Source organism: Cervus canadensis, chromosome 7 (assembly GCF_019320065.1).
Source record: "Cervus canadensis isolate Bull #8, Minnesota chromosome 7, ASM1932006v1, whole genome shotgun sequence".
Classification (NCBI taxonomy): Eukaryota; Metazoa; Chordata; class Mammalia; order Artiodactyla; family Cervidae; genus Cervus; species Cervus canadensis.
This window is the reverse complement of record NC_057392.1, coordinates 42,834,497-42,857,874: the sequence shown is the minus strand read 5'-3', so window position 1 is coordinate 42,857,874 and position 23,378 is coordinate 42,834,497. Positions and strand designations below refer to the sequence as shown.

General features: G+C 35.5%; 1 protein-coding gene across 4 annotated transcripts in view; it reads left to right on the top strand.

Annotated features, from left to right (window-relative positions):
• Positions 1–23,378, top strand: part of GOLGB1 (golgin B1) — a 75,046-nt gene that overhangs the window by 4,564 nt on the left and 47,104 nt on the right. The window contains exons 2-10 of one of the 4 annotated variants that reach the window (XM_043473099.1): positions 7,570–7,664; positions 8,332–8,484; positions 8,684–8,836; positions 10,799–10,924; positions 13,720–13,845; positions 16,409–16,513; positions 17,622–17,735; positions 18,775–19,177; positions 20,227–20,342. In XM_043473099.1, coding sequence (XP_043329034.1) covers positions 7,572–7,664; positions 8,332–8,484; positions 8,684–8,836; positions 10,799–10,924; positions 13,720–13,845; positions 16,409–16,513; positions 17,622–17,735; positions 18,775–19,177; positions 20,227–20,342 — 1,389 coding nt within the window. In that variant the 5' untranslated portion in view covers positions 7,570–7,571. Of the gene's footprint in view, positions 1–7,569; positions 7,665–8,331; positions 8,485–8,683; positions 8,837–10,798; positions 10,925–13,719; positions 13,846–16,390; positions 16,514–17,621; positions 17,736–18,774; positions 19,178–20,226; positions 20,343–23,378 lie in introns of all 4 variants that reach the window. The other 3 variants (XM_043473098.1, XM_043473097.1, XM_043473100.1) reach the window with 3 other exon arrangements.

The window sequence follows — 23,378 nt, the reverse complement described above, 5'->3', positions numbered from 1 at the left end:
CTTAAGATGTGGAAACTGGCAAGTGACTTACCAGTATAACACAACGTGCTGGAGGCAGGGCTGGCTCAGTGCCTGGCTCCCAAGTTTTTGCTCTTCCCACTGTGCCATCTACTCAGGACCTCTCAGGATTATTGAATCAGTCTTTGAGAAATTCCTTTTACCTTGGTCTGAAGTAATTCTTCCCTGGTACTGATCTTTCCCTTCAAATATAAAAATTTTTAAACAGTTGTGAGAGAACACATTTTCCATTGACTGAGCATTTATCTTATTCAATAATGCTTATTTAGCTGAGGGATCTTAAAAAGTTGTAGTTTCTCTGCATGTCAGTTTTTTCATCTAAAAAATGAGGATGATGATATCTATTTTGCAGGTTTAATGATTAGGAAGAAATGTATATAGACTGATACAGATGTTCAGTAATTGTTACCATTAATATTATCATTATCCTATGTTCATCTGTATGTGTTGTTCATGTGCAATAATTAGTAGGATGCCTACTCTTCTAGACATCAAAATCTCATGTGTTGTAATGGTGGATTGGGGGCAGTGTTAACTTAGAGAAACATTCAGGATTTTAATTTTATATTTGGAAAATGAAAAAATTGATATTTTTATGATAGAAATTACATGTCAATCACATTCTTCGTGGCTAATGATGATATGTAAAAAATTTGATCTAGGCATACCATCCTGGGTTTTTTTCAGTTTCTGTTGAAGAACCGAGGTCTTTTCCCCACAGTTTGGGAATTGCACTTTCATGGAGAGGTTCAGCATATTCCTCTGTCCTCTGCATTTCCTGGAAATTGGCAGCTGGATCCAGAGACTTTACCAGACTGAGGTTCAATCCCTTTGGGAAGTCTATAGGTGGTGGTGTGTTCTTTCATCAAACGGCACATGATGTCTGGTTTTGCTCTTCCTTGAGGCTAGCAGCTCTCTATGTTCAATGTCTAGATCCATGAATTCATTAGAGTTGTAAAATATTAGACTAGATGTTCCAGTTCTACCATTGTTTTCATTTGTTACCTGGAGTAACTTTATAAGTAGAGACGTGTCCCCTCATCTACTATTTTCTTCCTAAGTGGTAAAGTCCAAATGGAAAAGATAAGAAAATCCTTGTACTTAACCTAGTTTTCACAATTCTTAGTTCAGATGATGACCAGTTTATTATTATGAACTTGTGGATTTTAGTATTTTGGTGGATTTAAATATGTTGCAATTTAATTCATATTCTTATTAGAAACTCAATTGTTCCTTTGTGCTGTGGGAATCTTTTCAGTTTGTTTCTTGGGCCCTTTTAACATGACTCTACATTAGTTTTTGATAGCTTCCTTGCTGTTTTGTGTGATAAGATGTTTCAGGTTCATTTTGTGCCATTTCCTGCTTCAGAACTGAAATCAGTCATTTTCTCTAAGAAGCCCTCCTATTTTATTTTTAAAGTTACTTGTCTTTTTTTTTTTAAATGGGAAGTAGTGTTTTAAGACTCCAATCTAGGCACTAGAGATACTTATTGCTTCTCAGTTTGTCATTGTTTTTTCAATGGACAGAGCTAGGAAAATATATTTACTAAGGCAAAATACCCTGTAGGTTCATAGTAACACTTCTGCTTGAAATTCAAGGTTAGTTTTTACTTGGGGGTTCTTAATTTCTTTTGTATTATATGTTTGTCTCCTTTTTCCTTAATGAGTATATAATAGAATTACTATGCCCATAATTACTTTAAGTCCACAGGAAGCATATAATAGTCAAGGAGTAATAATACTGATAATGATCACCACCAATTTTGATTTTTAAAATTTTTATGTTTTTTTACACATGCTATTCATGTTTTCCCCAATTTTTAAAATTGGAGGCCTGTGTGTTCTCAGAGCATAAAATCATTAAATACTATTCTGTCTCCATCCTGGCCTTAGTTCTATGAGTAATATATTTAGTGCTTATCACCAGTCCTTATGATGATGTTTCTTCAGTCATTTTGGTTGTCTCAAACTCTCTCTTAACAGGTGCCTTAGGAAAGGCTCCTGGGAAAATTTATCATGAATTTTCTTGCAAGTTTATAACATTGTGTCTGTGCTCCTTACATTTGTAGGTCATTTTACAGTCCATAGAGTCGCGAAGAGTCAGACACGACTGAGCAACTTCACTTTCACTTTTTACTTTCATGCACTGGAGAAGGAAATGGCACCCACTCCAGTGTTCTTGCCTGGAGAATCCCAGGGATGGGAGCCTGCTGGGCTGCCGTCTAGGGAATGCACAGAATTGGACACGACTGAAGCAACTTAGCAGCAGCAGCAGCATTTTTGCTAAAATTAAAATCTTTAACTTGCCTTTTCTTTCCATAAATACCTCAAATCTGTAACTCCATTCCCCCCCCCCCCGGCAAAAATATTACTGTTGAAAAATCTGACAGTCTTTTTGTTGTTGTTTTTGGCTTATAAGTCACATGATATTTCAGCCTAAATCTCAAAGAATTTTAAAAAATTTTACTAGAATGTCTTGCCAGTCATTTTGGGTTGATATTCTCAGGTACCTGATGGCTTCTTTCAATATGTTACTTCAAATCTTTAAAAAATTTTTAGATAAGTGCTCTTGGATTTTGTTTTTTTGTGTGTTTGTTCTGTACCTTTGCTTTGGTTTCTTTTTCAGGGAATCCTACTATCCTCATTGCCTATGTTCAGTATTTTTATCACTTCTCTTGATTCCTTCTTTACTATTTATTTCTTTGAATTTTTTTAAAGAAACAAATTATTAGGAATAATTTTAAATTTATCATAGAAAGTATACAAAGATAATTCAAAGTTCACTGTACCCCTCACCCAGTAGTCTCTAATATTAACATGTTACATTAGTAAAACGCATTTGTCAAAACTAGGAAACCAACACTGGTGCACTACTATTAACTAAACTCCATACTTTGGATTTCACTCCTTTCTCCATTGATGTCCTTTTTGCTGGTATAGGGTCTTGCCTTGATGTTCATGGCTGCTGACTGATCAGAGTGGTAGTTGCTGAAAGTTAGAATGGTTGTTGCAATTTTTAAAAATAAGGCAGCAATGAACTTTGCTGCATCGATTACCTCTCCTTTCATGAGCAAGTTCTCCGTAGTATGCAGTGCTGTTTGATAGCATTTTACACACAGTAGAATTTCTTTGAAAATTGGAGTAGATCCTCTCACACCCTGCCACTACTTTATCAACTAAGTTTATGTAATATTCTAAATGCTTTGTTGTCATTTCAACAGTCTTCATAGTTTGTTCACCAGTAATAGATTCCATCTCATGAAACCACTTTCTTAGCTCATCTAGAAGCAGCAACTCCTCGTCTGTAAAAGATTTATCTTGAGATTACAGCAATTCGGTCACATTTTCAACCTCTACTTTTAATTCTATTGATAGTTCTCTTACTGTTGCCATCACAGTTGCACTTACTTCTTCCACAAAATTCTTGAGCCCCTTAAAGGTCATCAGTGAAGGTTGGACTTGACTTCTCCCAAACTCATGTTAATGTTTGTGAAAATGAGACAAGACAAGGAGGTCATTAATCATAGACCAGTGACTAGGGAGATAAGGGTTAATTTATAAGATTTGACCTATAAATTCTTTGGCCTCAGCTCCCTTCCCTGGAGATAATATTATTTTCTTCATGGTATAGAGAGAACGTCTTCCATGTGAGTGTTTTAGCTCTTCCTTTTAGGAAGAGAAGGGGAGACCTGCATACTCTACCTGTACCCGCTGTTTTCCAGCTGTCTTTAGCTCAAAAATAATCCTTATGCCAAGTGGCATATTTTGGAATGAGTGGCACATTCTGCTACCCTTTGGTTCCCCCTTCTTCCGTGGATGACTATGAATCTTGTGGCTTTGGTATTTTTTCTATATCCATGTTTACTCTGGAGTTTGTGAGAAACTTTGTCTCATTATTTGTTGCTTGCTTGTTTTGGTAAAGACTGTCTATGGGTTTTTAAAATTTTGTTATCTAGTTGTTTTGTCTATTTTTATATGGGAATTTAGGAAGATCCAAAAGGTATGCTGTCTGCTACTACCATCTTCTCAGAGTCCCATCAGTTGGTTGTATTTTTTTTTTTTCTTCTGCTATTATTCTCAACAGAGTCTGAAAAATCTGAAGATAAAGTGATTGTTTGGTAAGTTAGGTTCTATTATGACTCTTTGATTAGTACAAATTTCTGTGCCTAATAAAGACTTTTTAGTTATAGTGTTCATTTCCTTCAGTAATGGTTCCTACAGAAAACTGAATCGCTAGAGTTGAAAAAAAAGTTTATAGAGTCTGTGTCCTGGTGAGTTTTGTTTGTTTTTTTAACAACTGTATTTATGAGTCTCATAACTTGATGAGTGATTATTATGTTCCTTCGGTTCAATCACTCAGTTGTGTCTGACTCTTTGTGATCCCATGGACTGCAGCATGCCAGGCCTCCCTGTCCATCACCAACTTCCAGAATTTACTCAAACTTATATCCATTGAGTCAGTGATGCCATCCAACCATATCATCCTCTGTTGTCCCCTTCTCCTGCCTTCAATCTTTCCCAGCATCAGGCTCTTTTCAGATGAGTCAGTTCTTTGTATCAGGTGGCCAAAGTATTGGAGTTTTAGCTTCAGCATCAGTCCTTTCAATGAATATTCAGGACTGATTTCCTTTAGGATGGACTGATTGGATCTCCTTGCAGTCCAAGGGACTCTGAAGAGTCTTCTCCAACACCACATTTCCAAAGCATCAATTCTTCGGCCCTCAGCTTTCTTTATAGTCCAACTCTCACATCCGTACATGACTACTGGAAAAACCATACCTTTGACTAGATGGACCTTTGTTGACAAAGTAATGTTTCTGCTTTTTAATATGCTGTCTAGGTTAGTCATAGCTTTTCTTCCAGGGAGCAAGTGTCTTTTAATTCCATGGCTGCAGTCACCCTCTGCAGTGATTTTGGAGCCCAAGAAAATAGTCTCTCACTGTTTCCATTGTTTCCCCATCTATTTGCCATGAAGTGATGGGACCATGTTCTTAGTTTTCTCAATGTTGAGTTTTAAGCCAATGTTTTCAGTCTCCTCTTTCACTTTCATCAAGAGGCTCTTTAGTTCTTCTTCTTTCCGCCATAAGGGTGCTGTTATCTGCATATCTGACGTTATTGATATTTCTCCCAGCAATCTTGATTCCAGCTTGTGCTTTATCCAGCCCCGCATTTTGCATGTTGTACTCTGCATAGACGTTAAATAAGCAGGGTGACAATATACAGCCTTGACGTACTCCTTTCCTGATTTGGAACCAGTCTGTTGTTCCATGTCCAGTTCTAACTATTACTTCTTGACCTGTGTATAGATTTCTCAGGAGGCAGGTCAGGTGGTCTGGTATTCCCATCTCTTTAAGAATTTTCCACAGTTTATTGTGATCCACACAGAGGCTTTGTTACAGTCAATAAAGAAGAAGTAGATGTTTTTCTGGAACTCTTGCTTTTTTGATGATCCAGCAGATGTTGGCAATTTGATCTCTGGTTCCTCTGCCTTTTCTAAATCCATCTTGAACATCTGGAAGTTCATGGTTCACATGCTGTTGAAGCCTAGCTTGGAGAATTTTGAGCATTACTTTACTAGTGTGTGAGATGAGTGCAATTGTACTGTAGTTTGAACATTCTTTGGCATTGCCTTTCTTTGGGATAGGAACGAAAACTGACCTTTTCCAGTCCTTTGGCCACTGCTGAGTTTTCCAAATTTTCTGGCATATTGAGTGCATCACTTTCACAACATCATCTTTTAGGATTTGAAATAGCTCAACTGGAATTCCATCGCCTCCACTAACTTGGTTGGTAGTGATGCTTCCTAAGGCCCACTTCTCATTCCAGGATGTCTACCTCTAGGTGAGTGATCACACCATCATGGTTATCAGGGTCATGAAGATCTTTTTTCTATAGTTCTTCTGTGTATTCTTGCCAGCTCTTCTTAATATCTTCTGCTTCTGTTAGGTCCATACCATTTCTGTCCTTTATTGTGTCCATCTTTGCATGAAATTATGTTCCTAAGCACTTGTATATGACTCTTACATTGCCATTTCAGTAGTTATATATGTAGTTATATATGGTCCTATGTTGCCCTCCTAGGAATGATTCTCTCTTCCTTTCCTGTTTTATGCATCTTTTCAAAATGCCATATACTGCTTATCTTAGTAACTGGTTACAGAAACAAAGAGCTTCCCTGGTAGCTCAGCTAGTGAAGAATTGGCCTTCTTTGCAGGAGATCCCGGTTCTATTCCTGGGTTGTGAAGATCCTCTGGAGAAGGGACAGTCTACCCTCTCCACTATTCTTGGGCTCCTTTGGTGGCTCAGATGGTAAAGAATCTGCCTGCAATATGGGAGACCTGGGTTTGATCCCTGGGTTGGGAAGATCTCAACCCACTCCAGTTTTCCTGTCTGGAGAATCCCCATGGGCAGAGGTGCTTGGCAGGCTACAGTCCATGGAGTCACAAAAAGTTGGACATGACTGAGTGACTAAGCACAGCATGGAAGCAAATGTCTTGCCATTTCTTAATTAGGGACCATAAAAGTAAATGAAAATAAGTAAAAGAAAACGATAGCAGAGTCTAGTTTTATTCAAGTGCTTATTTTGTGTTATAGCTTTTACATTTCTGTTTCTTCCTGCTGAGGATTTTAAAAGCCAAATAATATTTTGTTAATCAGCATAAAATTTACCGTAATTGCATATGATAATGCTATGCACAGTCCAGTTTATTTTTATTTTTCCTATCAGAACATTAATATTCTTACTTTTAAGGGCTTTATGGGTTGGCAAGTGATACTGATCTAAATGAATGAATGATTAAATAAGGAAGAAAAGAGAAAGAGTGTGTGGGGGCCTGGGTTTCAGGTTATCTGTTTCTTCTTAAGTGAGATTTGGTGGCTTGTTATCTTTCAAAGCCTAGTTCATCTATGTTGACTAATTTATAGGCATAGAGTTATAGTTTTCCTTAGGTCAGTAGTAATGTTTCTTTCCTCTTTCATATCTGATGTTAATAATTTTTGTCTTCTCTCTTTTTTTGCTGTCAGCCTAACTGAGCTTTGTATATTTTATTCATTCCTTCAAAGAATCAGCTTTTGGTTTTATACATTTTCTCTTATTTTTCTATTTTCAGTTTTATTAATTTCTGCAGGTAAAAATCAAAACATTTGTTGAACGGTGGAGTGTATTTGACAAATTAGAAGTGGACAGTAGTCTGACAGGAGAAAGAATAGTTAGAATTCCATGTTTGCCCATGAAATTATGATTAAAGAAAACCTATAAGCATTAAAGATAACCTTTAGGTATATTATTTTGCACTAACAATTATGTATTTGTATTTCATTTAAAAAATATTAGTGATGGTGCTTAAAAATCTGTGTAGTTATCACTGAAGAGTGTTTTACTACACTGTACATACTCAGAAGCCTTTTTAAAGCCATCAACTTGCTGTGTAGTCTAATATATATATGTATATCACCTGCACAGTTTTCTTGTTTCACTTATAGATGATACAGTTACCATCATAGGAGAAACATGTATCCATTTGACTGATTTTTATGTTTTCTTTTCTTGCAGAAATGCTGAGTCGACTGTCAGGATTAGCAAATGTTGTTTTACATGAATTATCAGGAGATGACACTGATGAGAATATGAGGGCTTCCTTAGAACCTGTGAGTAGCTCTGTTCTGAATTAAACTGATGAGATGTATATTCTATGTTCTTCTGATGACAAGAATTTAAGATGAAAGACTGTGAGCAGCCTCCCTTATGCTAGGTGGAAGAGAAGATTAAGAAAAATATTGAGACTTTGTCAATGATCCTTTTCTTGTAAGGTTTGTAGCCTAAAAGGACCAGTAATGGAAATCAAGTCCTGGATAAGATGAGAAAGATTGTCTTCATTTGTCCCCCTGGGACTTGTTCAGTACTAGATTGTTTTAACTCAGGTATGTTCTCTTGTTTTACAGGAAAGGTCTGAAACAAGAAATGGAGCAACTTTCTGGTTTCAGACTGTTTGCCATTTTATAAACTCATGTAGCCCTTCTCTTATTGTGTGTATTGTAGTTTTTGAAGGTCACATAGGAATCAAAGAAAGTCGTTTCACTTTCTGAAAAGACAAGCAGTGTTCTCTGGAGGTTAAGAGAATTTTATTCACCTACTCTCTTAATTTTAAGTTTTGGGCTCTTTCACTTAATGTTATGTGACATTTGCTTCCCCATCTCCTCGGAAAGATTTCTTAAGTAAGGACAAGAGATAAGATGAAGTTGGAATGAAGAAACTCCTGTTGGGAAGCTTATACCTTTTCACTCGTAAATTGGCAACCTTTTGTCTAAATACCAGGAATTACCCCAAGAATCTGACATGGAATTTAATGATAGAACACAAGAGGATGTTCTGGAGCGCCTGGCTAATGTAGAACAGTTGGTGGTGGAACTAAAAGAAATCATTAGACAGAAGGATGCTGAATTGCAGCAGAAGGATGAAGTTCTACAGGTACCATTGTCCTTTCTTGCCAAGCATTTGATAAAAGACAGATATAAGAGTTAACTTCAGTTTTTCTCTTCATTTAGAGTATTAGAGAATCTGATTTCCCTAATACTGTAAGATGATGCCTACTGAGAATAACTTTTGTTATATACTGGATAAGTGATGAATAAACATTTGTGTATTTACCATCATTGTTCTCTGACAGGAAGAAAGAAAAGCTGCTGATAACAAAATAAAAAAGCTAAAACTTCATGCTAAGGCCAAATTAACTTCTTTGAATAAACACATAGAAGAGATGAAGGCACAAGGAGGGACTGTTCTGTCCACAGAACCTCAGTCAGAGGAGCAACTCTCCAAGGTATAGTGACTGGGTATAATATATACTTTCTGAGGAGCAAAAGCCTCTCATTGTCACTAATCACAAAAATTTATGAAGCTGAAGTAATACAGCACTAAATGCTGTCCTTTTATTGAGCTCACAGTCTAACTGGGCTATGGACCAAGCACAGAATAAAAGGCCAACAAAAACATGGAAGTTAAATATCAGTTGTAACCTACACTTGCAGAGAATTAAAAAGGCTAACAAGAAGAAGTAAATATTGAAGTGAGGCATTTAGCTTTTGAATCCTTGGTTAGAAGAGTAAACTAGGTGATCTCTAAGGTTTCTCCCAGCTCTGAAATTCTTTAATTTAGTGACAGACTATAATTTGTCTTCATGTGGCCACATAATAGTACTTTGAAGTTTCATGCATTGTGGGCTTAATCAGCTGGATTATTTTAGGCTCCAATAAGGGATGCACTCTAGATTTATGACTGCCACCAACAAACAGTTTAAGGTGGAAGTTAAGAGAAAGGAGTAAGCAAAGTGTTGCCTTTTGAGAAATTGAGCATTGTTCCAGTACTTGTTCTTACTGTCTTTCCCAGATATTCACATTCAGTCAGCTAGTTAGAGAACAAGAAACTTTTGGCAAATTTGGTATAGAATAAAGAGAGACCAGCCCCATCAGATATACACATTACAGTTGGCTTAGATGTCACTCTGCATAGGAGATCTTTTAGTTTGTTTTAGCTTTCACTGTGGTTTTTTTTTGACTCACTAGTATTCTTATCCACAATGATTTTAGTTCTTGGGAAATGAGACTTTAATCAATTCTTTAGGCATAACCCTTGGGTTGCTAGTACCCTGGTTAGTCTTTCCTTCCTGGGTCTAATGCTCAGAAGATAATACTTTTCCTGCATTGATAGATAGCCTTATTTAGCTTCTCAAAGCTGATTTTAGAAGCTTCTCTTATTCTTCTCAAATAATGCCTTCATCTGGATTCTTCTTATCTTACTCATTGGTTTTTCCTCTCATTATTCTCTCTTCCCCCTGGCTGTCTCTAGCACCAGCCTGTCTCTCCCCATGTGACTTTGTTTCTTCTAACTTCTCCCTCTGCTATGTTGTTATATTTTTAAATTATCCATTTTATACCTGCCCCCCCCCTTTTTTTAAAGCTCTGAGACCTTAAACAAATCAGCATCATGTAGCTTCATTTCCTCCCTCTGTTAAATAAAAGGGTTGGATTAAATGATTTCTAAGTTTCAGCAATCAGTCACAGCAGCTCTTTAACTATTGTTTACCCATGACAGAGATTGATAGTCTCTGGAAAGTGTAGTTGAAGAAATGATGGCAATCCTTAGATACTTGACAGACTGTTAATGTGGAAGAAAGTGTAAAATTATTCTGTGTGGTTCCAATAAGCAGAATAAGTTCATTTTGGAGGGCAAGGAGGTGGTGAAATCAGTTGGGAGGCAGAATCTGGTTCAGTCAAAAGAAGAGCTTTTAGGGGAAAAAAAAAGACTGTTGAAAGATCTCCTCCTTCCGTCTCTTTTATGATTTTTTGTCTTTCACTTAGCAGCTGTGTTTTCCTGAATTCTGTCCTCTAGTTCTTCAAGGCAGTGGGGTTATGAGTTTTATGTTAAGTTTTAGTCCTGTATTGCACTAACTGATTTTGCCCTCAGACTAAAAACTATAAAAATAGGAAATTTGGTGTCATTTCTTCCAGGTATTAACTCCCCTCTGATATCCTCCTGCTTCTGGTTGCTCCCCATCGTTTTCAGATAGCTATTTGTCTATCTTGTCCAGTTTATAGTGCGGAAGGATGGGTCTGACAGGAACTTCTTGGCCATACTCAAATTCGAAAACTCTTAAGATTGCTTCCTTGTTATTAGGTCAAGTGTTATTTTTTGCTCGCATTTATTGGATAGCACTATAATCAAGGAGCTGTATAGGGCAAATTAGATTCTTTTAAATAAATAACTTTATTTCCTGCGTTTTCAGCATGACAAGAGTTCTACAGAAGAGAGAGAAGTAGAAAAGATAAAACATAAACTCCAGGAGAAAGAGGAACTAATTACCAGTTTGCAAGCCCAACTTTCCCAGGCACAGGCAAACCAAGCTACACAGGTAGGGGTGTAAGTTACCTCATAATCATTAAGTTAATAAATCACTAAAGCTCAATGGATTATTATACTAACTAACAACAATAGTCATGTAATATTTTTCTATGTCTCTATCAACTCCTTCCTTGTTGCCTTCCCTTTTCTTTCCTCTTGTCTTTCCTTCTCCACTAAGTCTAGTAATTCTACTAGACTGTGCATTGGTGTTATCATCCATGGTTGATATTTGTAGATAGCCAAATATCTTTTTCAATATATGGTTTCACACATTTTATTTCAGAAGAGTTTTCTTGAATCATATAGCTTGTAGTATTTGGTCTGTTTTCTTCCTTAGGGACTTCTATTACCCATATATTCCACCTTTGATTATCTTCCATATTGGTCACTTTCAGTTCCTTTTTATCTCTTCCTTTTCAAAAGTTTCTTTTTTTTTTTCTTCTTTAAGGCATTCTATTTCCTGTTTATTTACTTTTGAAAATAAATTGTTTTGTGTTCAAAATAAATTGTTTCATGTTTTGTATTCTTTTCAGAATGCATTTTGATTCAAAAGAATCAAATTTTTCCTGAATTTTGTCACCTCATTTCTGAATTTTTCTAATTCTGATTTTAAAACTGTTCTTTTGTGTCATATCTAATTTTCTTATTTTTTAAAAACAGCTTTTGAAACAGATTGCAATTTTGACTTTGAGCTTGCCTATGGTATGCTTTTCTCACCTGCTTGGTTTTCTTTTCTTTTTTTTTTAATGATAACTTTGGATGGGATTTGACCTGAATGCTCTTATGTTTCTTATTTTTGTGTGAAATTAATTTTCCTAAACTTTTTGAAGGAGGCTTGATTCAGGAAAATGTTTTTTATTTAACAGACTTCTCTTTTTTGTTATTTTTGTGTTGTGTTCGAAGATAAGGCAAGTGGATCTCTGAGGTTTCCTGGCCTTCCCCCTGCCCTTCACTCTGATCTATACTAACATTGCTTGATAGTAATATAATGTGAGTCACATGCATAATTTTAAATTTTTTAGCAGCTATATTGCAAAAGATAAAGAAGAAACAAGTAAAATTAATTTTAACAATTATTTCATTTAGCCCAGTATATTAAAAATATACTTTTAAGAAATATAAAAATTATTTTTATGTTAATTTACATTCTTTTTTCTGCACTAAGTCTGAAATTTAGTGTGTATTTTATATTATATCTCAATTTGGATGCTGAATTTTCATTGGAAATTCTTCATTTGTGTTTAGATTTCATAAAATTTCCAGTTGAGAAAATAGACTCAAATACTCAAATTGTTCCGTACATATTTAGAAACTTGCCTGTCACTGAACTGAGGGCCAAACATCATTTTCCTTTAATATTTGCATCCATGTTTAGAAACTGGCTAATTATTTAGGATAGTTAATTTGAAAAAAATCAACTTTAAAGCTACATGTGTGAGAAATGAAAGCACATGTTCACAAAAGGACTTGTATATGCATGTGCATAGCAGCTTTACTTGTGAAACCAAAAGCTAGAAATAACTTATCTGTCAGCAGGAGAATATTTAAATACACAATGGGATACTACTTAGAAATAAAAGGAATGAGCTATGCATCAGTAGTACATCTTTATTTTAAATTTAAAAGTATATCTCTACTTATTTTTGAACTAGAAAAATAATAAAAGATATATTTATATTTTAATCAATTAAGTATATTATGATTTAATCATAATTATGATTTGCATAGATGTCAACTATTATTCATACTCTCTTCATTAAGTATTCAAGTAAGCACATCCCATAGGTGTATAGGAAAAAAATCATTTAAATTGCATCATTCCATTGACACTGGCTGGATAGCTGATGTGTTTATTGTAACACTAGGAGCAACATGCACATTTATTACTTGCACAGCGGTTCAACAGTATATTGCATGATGCAGCTGGTAAAGTGAAAGATAATCATACAAAAACATAATTGTATTTAATGTAAAAATAATTTATTCTTTAATTAAAATGAACTAATATTAATAATTTAATTTCTCACTTACATTAGGCATATTTCAAGCCCTTGATAGCCACATGTGGCTAGTTGATGATGAATTGTGTAGCACATGTGTAGCCCTTCTTTGTCTTCTATTTCTGTTATCCCTATTCTGCTTAATTTCTATTTCACACCTGGAGGTTTCTTCTTGGTGCAGTTTGTATTTTGGGTGGCAGTCCTAATGAGTTAGTTTTCAAACTTCAGGTAGGCCAGATTATTCTAGCCTTTTTGTCCTTTTTACAGTGGACCCCTTTACTCAGCCAGAATCAAAGAATGGAAAAGCTTTGCCAACTCAAGCTGTTGTCCTAAGATTGGCCAACTGTGCTTCCCAGTAAGAATTTATTGGCCATTTGGGGATTTTCCTTTTCTCAAGGCAATCAGATGTTGCTCTGTTGCTGCCTTCCTCCTATTGCACAGACTCTGATACCAGAGTCTTTTGGTGGTTTGTCCCTACCTACTTGTATTTTAGGGTTTGTAGTACTGCCTTCCTAATTTTACTGTAAATATTGTCAATGAGTTTTTGGTTTTGTTATCTAGTTGTACTGTCTGTTTCTGTGTGAGGATTCAGAGAAATTAAAAAACTGCTCCCCTTGTTTAAGTTTCCCTCTGACAAGTGATTTTGGTAATTTTTTAAAAAAACCACAGTTCATGCAGTTCCCTTCAGTGTTAAATGGAAACTAGAAGGATATTGGTAGGTATTGAGGGCAAATGAAAAGGGAGGTCAGAGAATTAAGAGTGCCAGTTCTTTTGCTTAAATATTTGTTTCCTTCTGTGTCTTCAGTCTGCTAAGAGTTCAACAGAGATGGAAGAATTTTTAATGATGAAGCAGCAGCTCCAAGAGAAGGAGGAACTCGTTAGCACTTTGCAAACCCAGCTCAGCCAGACGCAGGCCGAGCAAGCCGCTCAGGTATGGTGGGAGGTGCCTCAGGCTCATTAGAGTAAAGAACCGTGAGAGTTTAAGGTCAGGGTGGGGGGGGAATATGTATACTCACACTTGATTTGTATTGTTGTACAGCAGAAACAGAACGTTGTAAAGCAATTTTCCTCCAATTAAAAAAAATTTTTAAAATAGAAAAAAATAATGTAGCTCATGAAATACATGACAAAACGGAAAAAAAAAACAGCTTAAGATTATTACATGACAAGTCAATTCAGTCTATTTTTAAAACTTTAGTAGGTGAAAGTATAGTAGCTAGAATGTTACAGTAGAAAGTAGAAGGGTGTGGTAGAAGAAGAAATTAGAAGTGTTATTTACCTTGATGAATACACCATAACCTAATTTATGGCTGTTTCTTAGTTCTACAGGCCCAGAAACTTGGTTTTAATAGTATACAAAGATTCAGTCTTTTAGAAAGGAATGAGCTTATGCTAAGTTCCAAAAAGACTGTTAGATAAATCAAAAGAAATACAAATGACTAAGTCCATTCTTCATAGTAAAATCTTAATGAGAAGTTAAATTATAATCAAAATATTAGTGGTGAGAAGGTGGTACAAGTTATGTGGTTCAATGTTAAAAGGCCCCAGTACGCGACTTTCTTCTTTATAGTTGTTTCTGCTACCAGTACCAGAAATTATTCTGCTACCAGGACCAGTAGTTATTTCTGCTACTGTTTGAACTGCCATCCTCAATTCTTTATATTTTTCTGAATTTCCCGTTTGACCACACACTCTTATATTTTTCCTTTGATAATGCTCAAATGACTCAAGAAACATTTTTTTCCTCTCAAGTGCCTTTGCACAATAGCTAATCTTATCCATTGGGTGTTTGGTGTTTATTGATAACTTGTAGTATTAGTTGGTACTCTCTGTCTATGGATGACCTACTACTGTGTATAAATTTAAAATTGGATATTCTAAGATCTTAAGTTTTGCCTATTAGCTTTTATCATGTCCTTTTTTGTACACATTATATGATGTAGGATGGGGAAATACAGAATATTTTTACCGAGTGGCTTACTACACAGAAAGCCAAGGTGTATGGGTATATACACACACACACACACACATAAATGTATTAATTGATCCATCATAATATAAGCCATTCAGAATGTTCAGAACAAGCAGCAATACAAAGTATTTTGTGAGGTGAAAGAGGTTACTGTGCATGTGACAACCAAGGAATCTTACATGGAAGACTCAGGATTTAGGTAAAACAATGATGGATAGATAATATAGTTTCAACAGGGTGGGGAAAGGGTATTCCAGTTGTGGGGAATGGTGTGAGCAAAGTCTCAGGAAAAAGAGTATGGTACATTTATAGGAAAGGATGTGTAGATATGTTTGGCTGATGAAGGACTCCAGTACCTATACATTTGAAACACAGGATTTCAAATTTATAGTGACATCAAAATCCAGATAATGGCAGAAACCAACAAGATTCTGTAAAGCAATCATCCTTCAATTTAAAAACAAATAAGTAAAAGACACAGTAGAGAAAAAAAACGTATCATGAAGATTTTTTTTCTCCTGCCTTAGGAGGAGAGCCAAGTTTGGTTCAAAGTGTCACAAATCGAACAATCAACAGTAATTGAAGGACCAGTGCAAAATGGGCAAGTGAAGAGCTGGTTGGCATGCTTAGCCACAGATCTTAAGGAAGTGAATAAGTGCATACACACACACACACACACACACACAAAACCTAAGCCACAGATCTTAAGGAAGTGAATAAGTGCATACACACACACACACACACACACACACACACAAAACCTAAGCCACAGATCTTAAGGAAGTGAATAAGTGCATACACACACACACACACACACAAAACCTAAGAATGAAACAAAAACACTGATACCGAGCAACTCACAACAGTCAGTTTATTTCCATTTCATTCAGTCACAAATGAGGGTGATCTAAAATCCTGCAAGTAATGACACTTGAAAATAGCTGTCTGGAGAGGCAGTGTGGATTGAATGGAAATATACCAAGTTCTTTGGTAGAAGCAATTCTCTGAAAATAAGACCTGAAAGAAAAGTTTGTATTTCCAGTTGTAGAGAATCTTGAGTAGAAGATAACATTATTTTGAGGTTTATAGGGCATGAGAATTTCATTGAAAGTTTTTGACCACGAGTGTGATATTCAATGAATTATCTATGGCCTAACAGGAATCTAACTTTGTATGTTTAATATTCCAACCTCCTTAGATCTTTTAAAAATGTACCTCTTGTATATTTAAACCCTGTATTAACCATGCAAATACAGTTTTTATTCAAAATTTATATTTAAGCTGACTTCTGAATCTAATGACAGGCTTTCTCTCACATTTTGAAATTACCATCAGGCCTAGCTCTTTTCCAAAAATCTCATCCTTTGACATTCAAAATTTAATCTGAAATATCTCTTGTCTTATCAGTTCTCAGTGTCTGTGTTTGGAGAACAGTCTGTGAGTTTTGTTTGTGTGATAATTCTGGGAGTGTAACTTGCATAGTTTCTCTGGTGTGTGTCTTCAGTTGAGTTCCATGCAGCAGGTGGTCCGAGAGAAAGATGCCCGCTTTGAGACACAAGTTCGTCTTCATGAAGATGAGCTTCTTCAGTTAGTAACCCAGGCAGATGTGGAAACAGAGATGCAACAGGTGTGTTGCTAAAACCTAGTAGAATGTTGTTTTGGTTAACATTTAATTAAGTTACCACAGCCACTTTTCCATCCTTGCCCACTGCTCTTAACTTGGTGTGGGTTTGTTCATTAATTGCCTTCTTTTTGGTGCTCTTTTCTTCTGTTGCATATTAATTATTTATATTTCTTTACCTTTTCTCTTACCCCTCTAATGAGATTGTCAGTACTCAAAAGCTGAGTTTAATTGGCAAATGTGTGTGGTAGTCAGAAATTGGTTTCTCTTCCGTTTGCTCATTGTAGCTACCTTTGTACATTAGAAACCTGATGCAAAGCTTCAAATCAATGAAGTCAGTTTTAAACTTTAGAAAATTTAAAGAAAACAAAGGAGTGATTTTGAAACCATAAAGCCTTTTATTAAATCATTCTTTTAAAAAAAATCATTGAGTAATTTTTGAAACTTGGCTTCATTGTTTTTAAGTTTGTCACCTACTAACTCAAAAGTATTTGTTTCTGTTTAATGTGTAAGGCAGTGTGGTACTCAGAGGCACTCCAGTGGTATTTTTCATGGTTGATCCACCTAATTGATTTTGAGTGAAAACTTCTTCCATGTTCTAGACAATCCTTCAGAATACATCACTAAATAAAGTTTCAGAATACAGCACTTTTTAAAGTTGATTATTAATATATACATGTATTATTGACTTATTCATTCAACAAATGTTTATCAAGTGCATGTCCCATGCATGAAACCAGAAGAGAAATGGTTCTTGCCTGTGGAGAATGTTCTCATAGGTGAGTAGGATATATGTGTACCTATATTGTTTAGGTACAGGAGATTGACTATATAATTTTAAAAGTGGATATGTGTAATAAATATCTAATTATTAAAAAGGCTCCCTAATTCAGGGACTTGGCTTGTGTCAGTTTGGTTGTTGTTAGTGCTCTGGAGAAGATACTTTGAAGATTCTTTGTTGCTGCTGGTTGAGGAGAATGGCAATGTCTGACTCTTTAACCTGTCATCCCTAACATTCAGAAATCTTAGGATACAAGTCTACCTGACGTTTTGAAAGTAATCAGGTAATGATGCTCACGTGTTAGCACACTGTGTCTGAATGTTTCCTTCTCAGAAATTAAGGGTGCTGCAGAGGAAGCTCGAGGAGCATGAAGAAGCCTTGCTGGGCCGCACTCAGGTTGTGGACCTGCTGCAGCAGGAGCTGACCGCTGCTGAACAGAGAAACCAGGTACTGCCCTGTGATCTCTGCTGCCTGCCTCGGGAGCATTCATTTCCAATTTAGTTCGCCAGGGAGCAGGTATAAAATCCTATTAGAAGCCTTCAGAGAATTGATGCCGTTTATTCATTCTATCAACAAATTCCCTGTGCTTAAGTGGTGGTGATACTATGATGAGCAAAATGTATACAGTTTTTTCCCTCCTGAAACTTATATTTCAAATCTTTTATTGTTGCTCTTTTCCTTTGTGATTTTAGGTCTAGGATCCTAGTTTCTTTAGAATGTGTTCTTTTCCTCTGAAAGTCCATATTCTGTGCTTGTCCATCTGGGTCCTGCATACTGCTGGAGAAAGTCATCATCTTTCTTCTTTTCAACTCTCCTTGAGAACAACTGTCTTTCTTGCATAGAAACATGTTCTCGTATCTCCAGTCCTAACAAACCCTGACCCTGAGTCTCCTCCCTGGCTGTCATCACACAGTCAGGTTCAAATCCCAGTTGTGCTACTTACTAGATAGGTACTGTAGAAATATTTACACATGTGTGACTTTATGGTAAATTTGTCTGTTTCTTTTAACACCTTGTAAGTATCTCTTTTGGCCTCTAATGTTTTGTATTATACTGATCTGTTTAAGTATGATGCTCCCACTAAACTCTAAGTTCCTTGAGGGCAGGGACTGGATCCATTTATTCATTCATTTATTCAGTATTTATTGAGTACCAGGTACTTAGTATGCCGTATATTATGCTAGATGCTGGAGAACAGTAATGGTAAAACAGGCACAGTCCATTCACTTATTGAACTAATTTTGTATTGGGACACATGTAAATGAAAAAATAATGACACTGTATATATGTGTGTATATACATATATAAATACACACACACACAATTGTCAAAAGTACCAAGAAGCAAAAACAGAGGACCTTTACGCAATGGGAAGTTTGGTCCTGAGTGTCTCGGCCTAGGCTTCACCTAGAAAGGGCTCTTCATTATGCTTATTGAAATGCAAGAATGAATTTATGGTTCATGAGGCTTTTTTTTTTCTTCTTAGATTCTCTCTCAGCAATTGCAACAGATGGAAGCTGAGCTGAGCACTTTAAGGAACACTATAGAAACAGAAAGACAGGAGTCCAAGGTTCTGATGGAAAAGATGGAACTAGAAGTGGCAGAGAGAAAACTGTCTTTCCATAACCTGCAGGAAGAAATGCATCATCTTCTTGAACAGCTTGAACAAGCAGGTCAAGCCCAGGCTGAACTGCAGTCCCAGTACAGTGCTTTGGAACAGAAGCACAGTGCAGAAATGGAAGAGAAGACCTCTCACATTTTGAGCCTTCAAAAATCTGAGCAAGAGCTGCACTCTGCCTGTGATGCCCTCAAGGATCAAAATTCAAAACTTCTCCAAGATAAAAATGAACAGGCAGCTCATTCAGCCCAGGTCATTCAGCAGCTGGAAGGTCAGTATCTGAGTGCTTTTGAAGCCCACTTGTGTAGCACCTCAGTAGCTCCTACTGTAAAATTTCAGGTATCTCTTAATGACATCATTTGCTTGTTAAACCAATGGATCTAGAGAAGGATTAAGAAAGGTGTCTCTTCTGAACTCTTTGTTCCTTTTCTCCCATCTCTAACTGAAGTTATAATCTGACTTAATATTATAATAATCATTATAGTACTAAAAACTATTGATAGTGATGTGTCAAATTTTAAAGTATGCTTTGTGAAGCATTACTGTGGTCTAAAGGGTTCATTAACTGAAATGAATAGGATTTGAATTAATTTGTGGAAAACTCAATCCAAATCTAGTTGCAAAGGTAGGGAGACTAAATTATATGGAGTCAGCCTTACTTCTAAAGATGGATCTGAATGCTTTTCTTATAGGTGAAAATTTCTTTTTAAAGAAAATTTTTACCCTTTAAGGAGATTTAAGGAAAACTTATTTTTTAAATATGTTATTATTAAAGTATTAATAATACATGTCTCTGATTTAGTTTAATTCTGATAGATTGGCATACAGGAAAGATTTTAGAAAGCATTAAATTGAAGATCTGTGTTGAAGAAAGCTGAACATTAGCCAAAAAGCCTTGCAGGGCATTACATGGGGACAGTGTATTACCTGAGTGTGCTATTCTCTTAACTGAACGATGCTGATGTTTCAAACTGTGTGCTAGAATCTCAGTAGGATTTTTAATGCTTGTGTGGAGACTGAAGAAAATAAAAAACATGTAGGGCATTTTCAAGGGGGAAAGGAAAAATGACTTTTTAAAAATATACCTAGGCCTGTTTCATTTTGCCTATGAAGGAGGCTTACTGAGCTGTCCTTTGGTCTTTGAGAGTAATTAAACAGTTTATAAAAATGTTGTCACGTAAAATATGCTGGCATTATGTTTTAATTAAGATAATTGAACCAGAATAAACAGCATATGGTCTACCCCTAGAAGATAATAACTCATTAAGTTTTGGATGTAAGCCAAAGATCATTTCAATCTACTTATTTTCTTTTCCGTAGATCAACTCCAGCAAAAATCCGAAGAAATTAACCGATTTCTAAATAAGCCACCATTGCTAAAACATGAAACAGCATCTCAGACTTGTTCGCCAGATGTTTCTCATGAGGGCACACAGGTAATTACATGTGTACTTCTTATGAATATGATCTGTTTGTCTTTGCTGTATGTGTACTTGGGTGTTCTAATAGAATTTATTCTAGAAAGCAGTATAAGCCTTCTGTCTTTTCTGCCTGATAAAATCCCTTTTTTTTTTTTTTTTGAGGCAATTCCATTTGAAAGGAATCCTGAAAAGTGTCCCAAAAATGAATAATGAGGAAAAAATAGATAGTGAACACCGTGACCTCAGAAGATTTTCTAATTTTAAAATCTTAATATGTTGTATTAGAGATAAGTCATTAATTTTAATCTTATAATCAGTTTTCCCAGTCAGGAGTACAATTTTGCTTTTGGTAGGCTGAGATTTGATCAGGTTTTCAGTATACAATTTAGTCTAACCAAACTTAAGTCTATTGTAAAAGTCATAATGCTCACATTAATCAGCTAATGGTAAAAAGTTTAATTGCCTATTAATTGGCTGGTATATTCTCTCTGCCTTCTCTAAAAATCTCTGGAAAGCTATGTTTTAATTGCTTATTAAGCTTGAATATCAGAACAAGGAAAGTTAGTTTGATGACTTAGTGTCAAGCTGGGATAACTAGATTAATCATCTCCATTATAAGATTATACCCTTCCAAACTGACAGATACATTGGTAAGCAGAGTACCACAGTCCCTGGGCAGTACTTTACACTGACAAAAATGTTTGTTTCCTGGTTTTTGCCATCTAGGCTTTCCAGTCTCTTCTATTCTCCCATTCTCAACTTTTTGCTCTTATGTTTTGTTAAGACATTTTTCAGCAACTCTAAAAAATTCTAAGAATTTTATAGTGAACACTTGCATACTACCACATAGATTTTTATCAATATGTACTATATTTGCATTATCGGATATCTACCTATTCATCTACCAATTCATCTGAAGTTTTTATGTTTCACAGTAAGTTGTAGACATCACTATCTTTTTCTCTAAATATTTTAGCATGCATACCATTGAGTAGATTTTAATATTTATGTATAGTTCTTTTTCTTTGAAGCATGATTTACAAAACACAAAATGTACAAGTATTAAATGTGCCATTCATTGATTGGCATGATAAAATGATATGCATTTTATCAAATGCATTACTCAAATCCCTATCAAGACATATCACCTTACACAGTACCCTTTTGCAGTCAACCCCATTACTGTCCTCCAGAGATGAACCAGTGTTCTATTTTTTCACCTTAGATTAATTTTCCATGTTTTATAGCCTATTAATGTAATCATATATTTGTATTCTTTTGTATAAAACTTCTTTCACTCAGCATATTTTGAGATTCATTTATGTTATTGCATATATCATAATTGATTGTTTGCTGAGAAGTATTTCATTTTATGAATGTACTGCATTTTCCTTTTGCATGATTGTGCTATAATTTCCTTTTGATAGATACTTGGGTTTTTTATGTTTTGGCTGTTATGAATTAAGCTACTGTGGACATTCTTGTACAAGTATTTGTGTGGACATATGTTTTCATTCATCTTCGTCAAGTGCTAGTTGAGGAAACTCTGGGCCATAGAGTAAGAATGCATCTAGCTTTATAGGGAAATGCTGGATCTTTTGCCAAAGTGATTTTAATATTTGTATGTGTGCTCAGTTGTGTCCGACTCTGCCATCCCATGGACTGTAGCCTGCTCAGCTAGGCTCTTCTGTCCATGGGATTTTTCCCAGCAAGAATGCTGGTGTGGTTTGCTGTTTCTTCTTCCAGGGGATCTTCCCAACCCAGGAATCGAACCCATGTCTCCTGCATTGGCAGGTGAATTCTTTACCACTGAGCCCTTTCTTGCCTAATATATATGAGAGTTCCAGTGGCTCTACATCTTCCCTAAGATTTTGTATTGTCAATTTAAAAATTTTAATCATTCTAATGGGTATGTATTGGTAGGTTGTTAGGATTTAAATTTGCTTTTCCCTGATGACAAATGACATTGAACATGTTTTTCTGAGATCCTTGGACATTTGTATTTCTTGTTTTGCTGAAGTATCTTTTCAAGTTATTTCCTCATTTTGAAAGTTGAGTTTTTTTTTACCTATTTGTCAAGTTGTAGTAATTCTTTATGCACCCTAAATGCCAATTTATTATCAGGCATGTTTGGTGACTATTTTCTCCCATGCTGTGGCTTGCTTCTTGTTTTCTTCATGATGCCCTTTAATTAGCAGTCATTTGCAATTTTGATAAAGTCTGTTATTTATCAGTTTTCTGGTTATAGTTTTCTGTGTCCTGTCTGTGAAATCTTTGCTTAACTGCAAGTTATGAACATACTCTCTTATATTTTCTTCCACAAGCCGTATAGTTCTAGCTTTCAGAGTTAAGACTATGAACCTCAATAAATTTTTATATGTGGTGTAATATAAAGAGTCAAGGTTTATTTTTTTTCCTATATGGATATCCAGTTGTTTCAGCACTGTTTCTTAGAAATACTTTACTTTCCTCATTAGATTACTTTGGTAACTTTGTTGAAAGCAAATTTATGAGCTTTCTCTTCTATTGATCTGTCATTTCTTATGCCTGTATCACATTGTTTTCATTACTGTAATTTTGAATCAAGTATTATAAATCCTCTGACTTTGTTCTTCTTTTTAAGATTGCTTTGATTATTCCAGGTTCTTTACATTTCCAGAGAAATTGTACAGTTAACTTTCTCAAATTCTGTTTGAAAAAAAAACTGGATGGGATTTTGAATTAGCATTGTGTCGAATCTATAGATCAGTTTAGGGAGAATTGACATCTTAATACTACTGAAGTTTTCAATTCATGAGTATAGTATCTCTCTTCACTTACTAAGATTTTCTTTATTTTTTTAATTTAAATTTTATTTTTAATTATAGAATAATTACAATATTGTGATTGTTTTTGCCATACATCAACATTAATCAACGATAGGTATACATGTTCCCTCCCTTTTGTAGCCCTTTCCCACCCCTCTAGGTTTTCACAGAACACTGGCTTTGGGTTCCCTGCGTCATGCAGCCAACTCCCACTGCCTGCTTTACATATGGTGATGTGTATGTT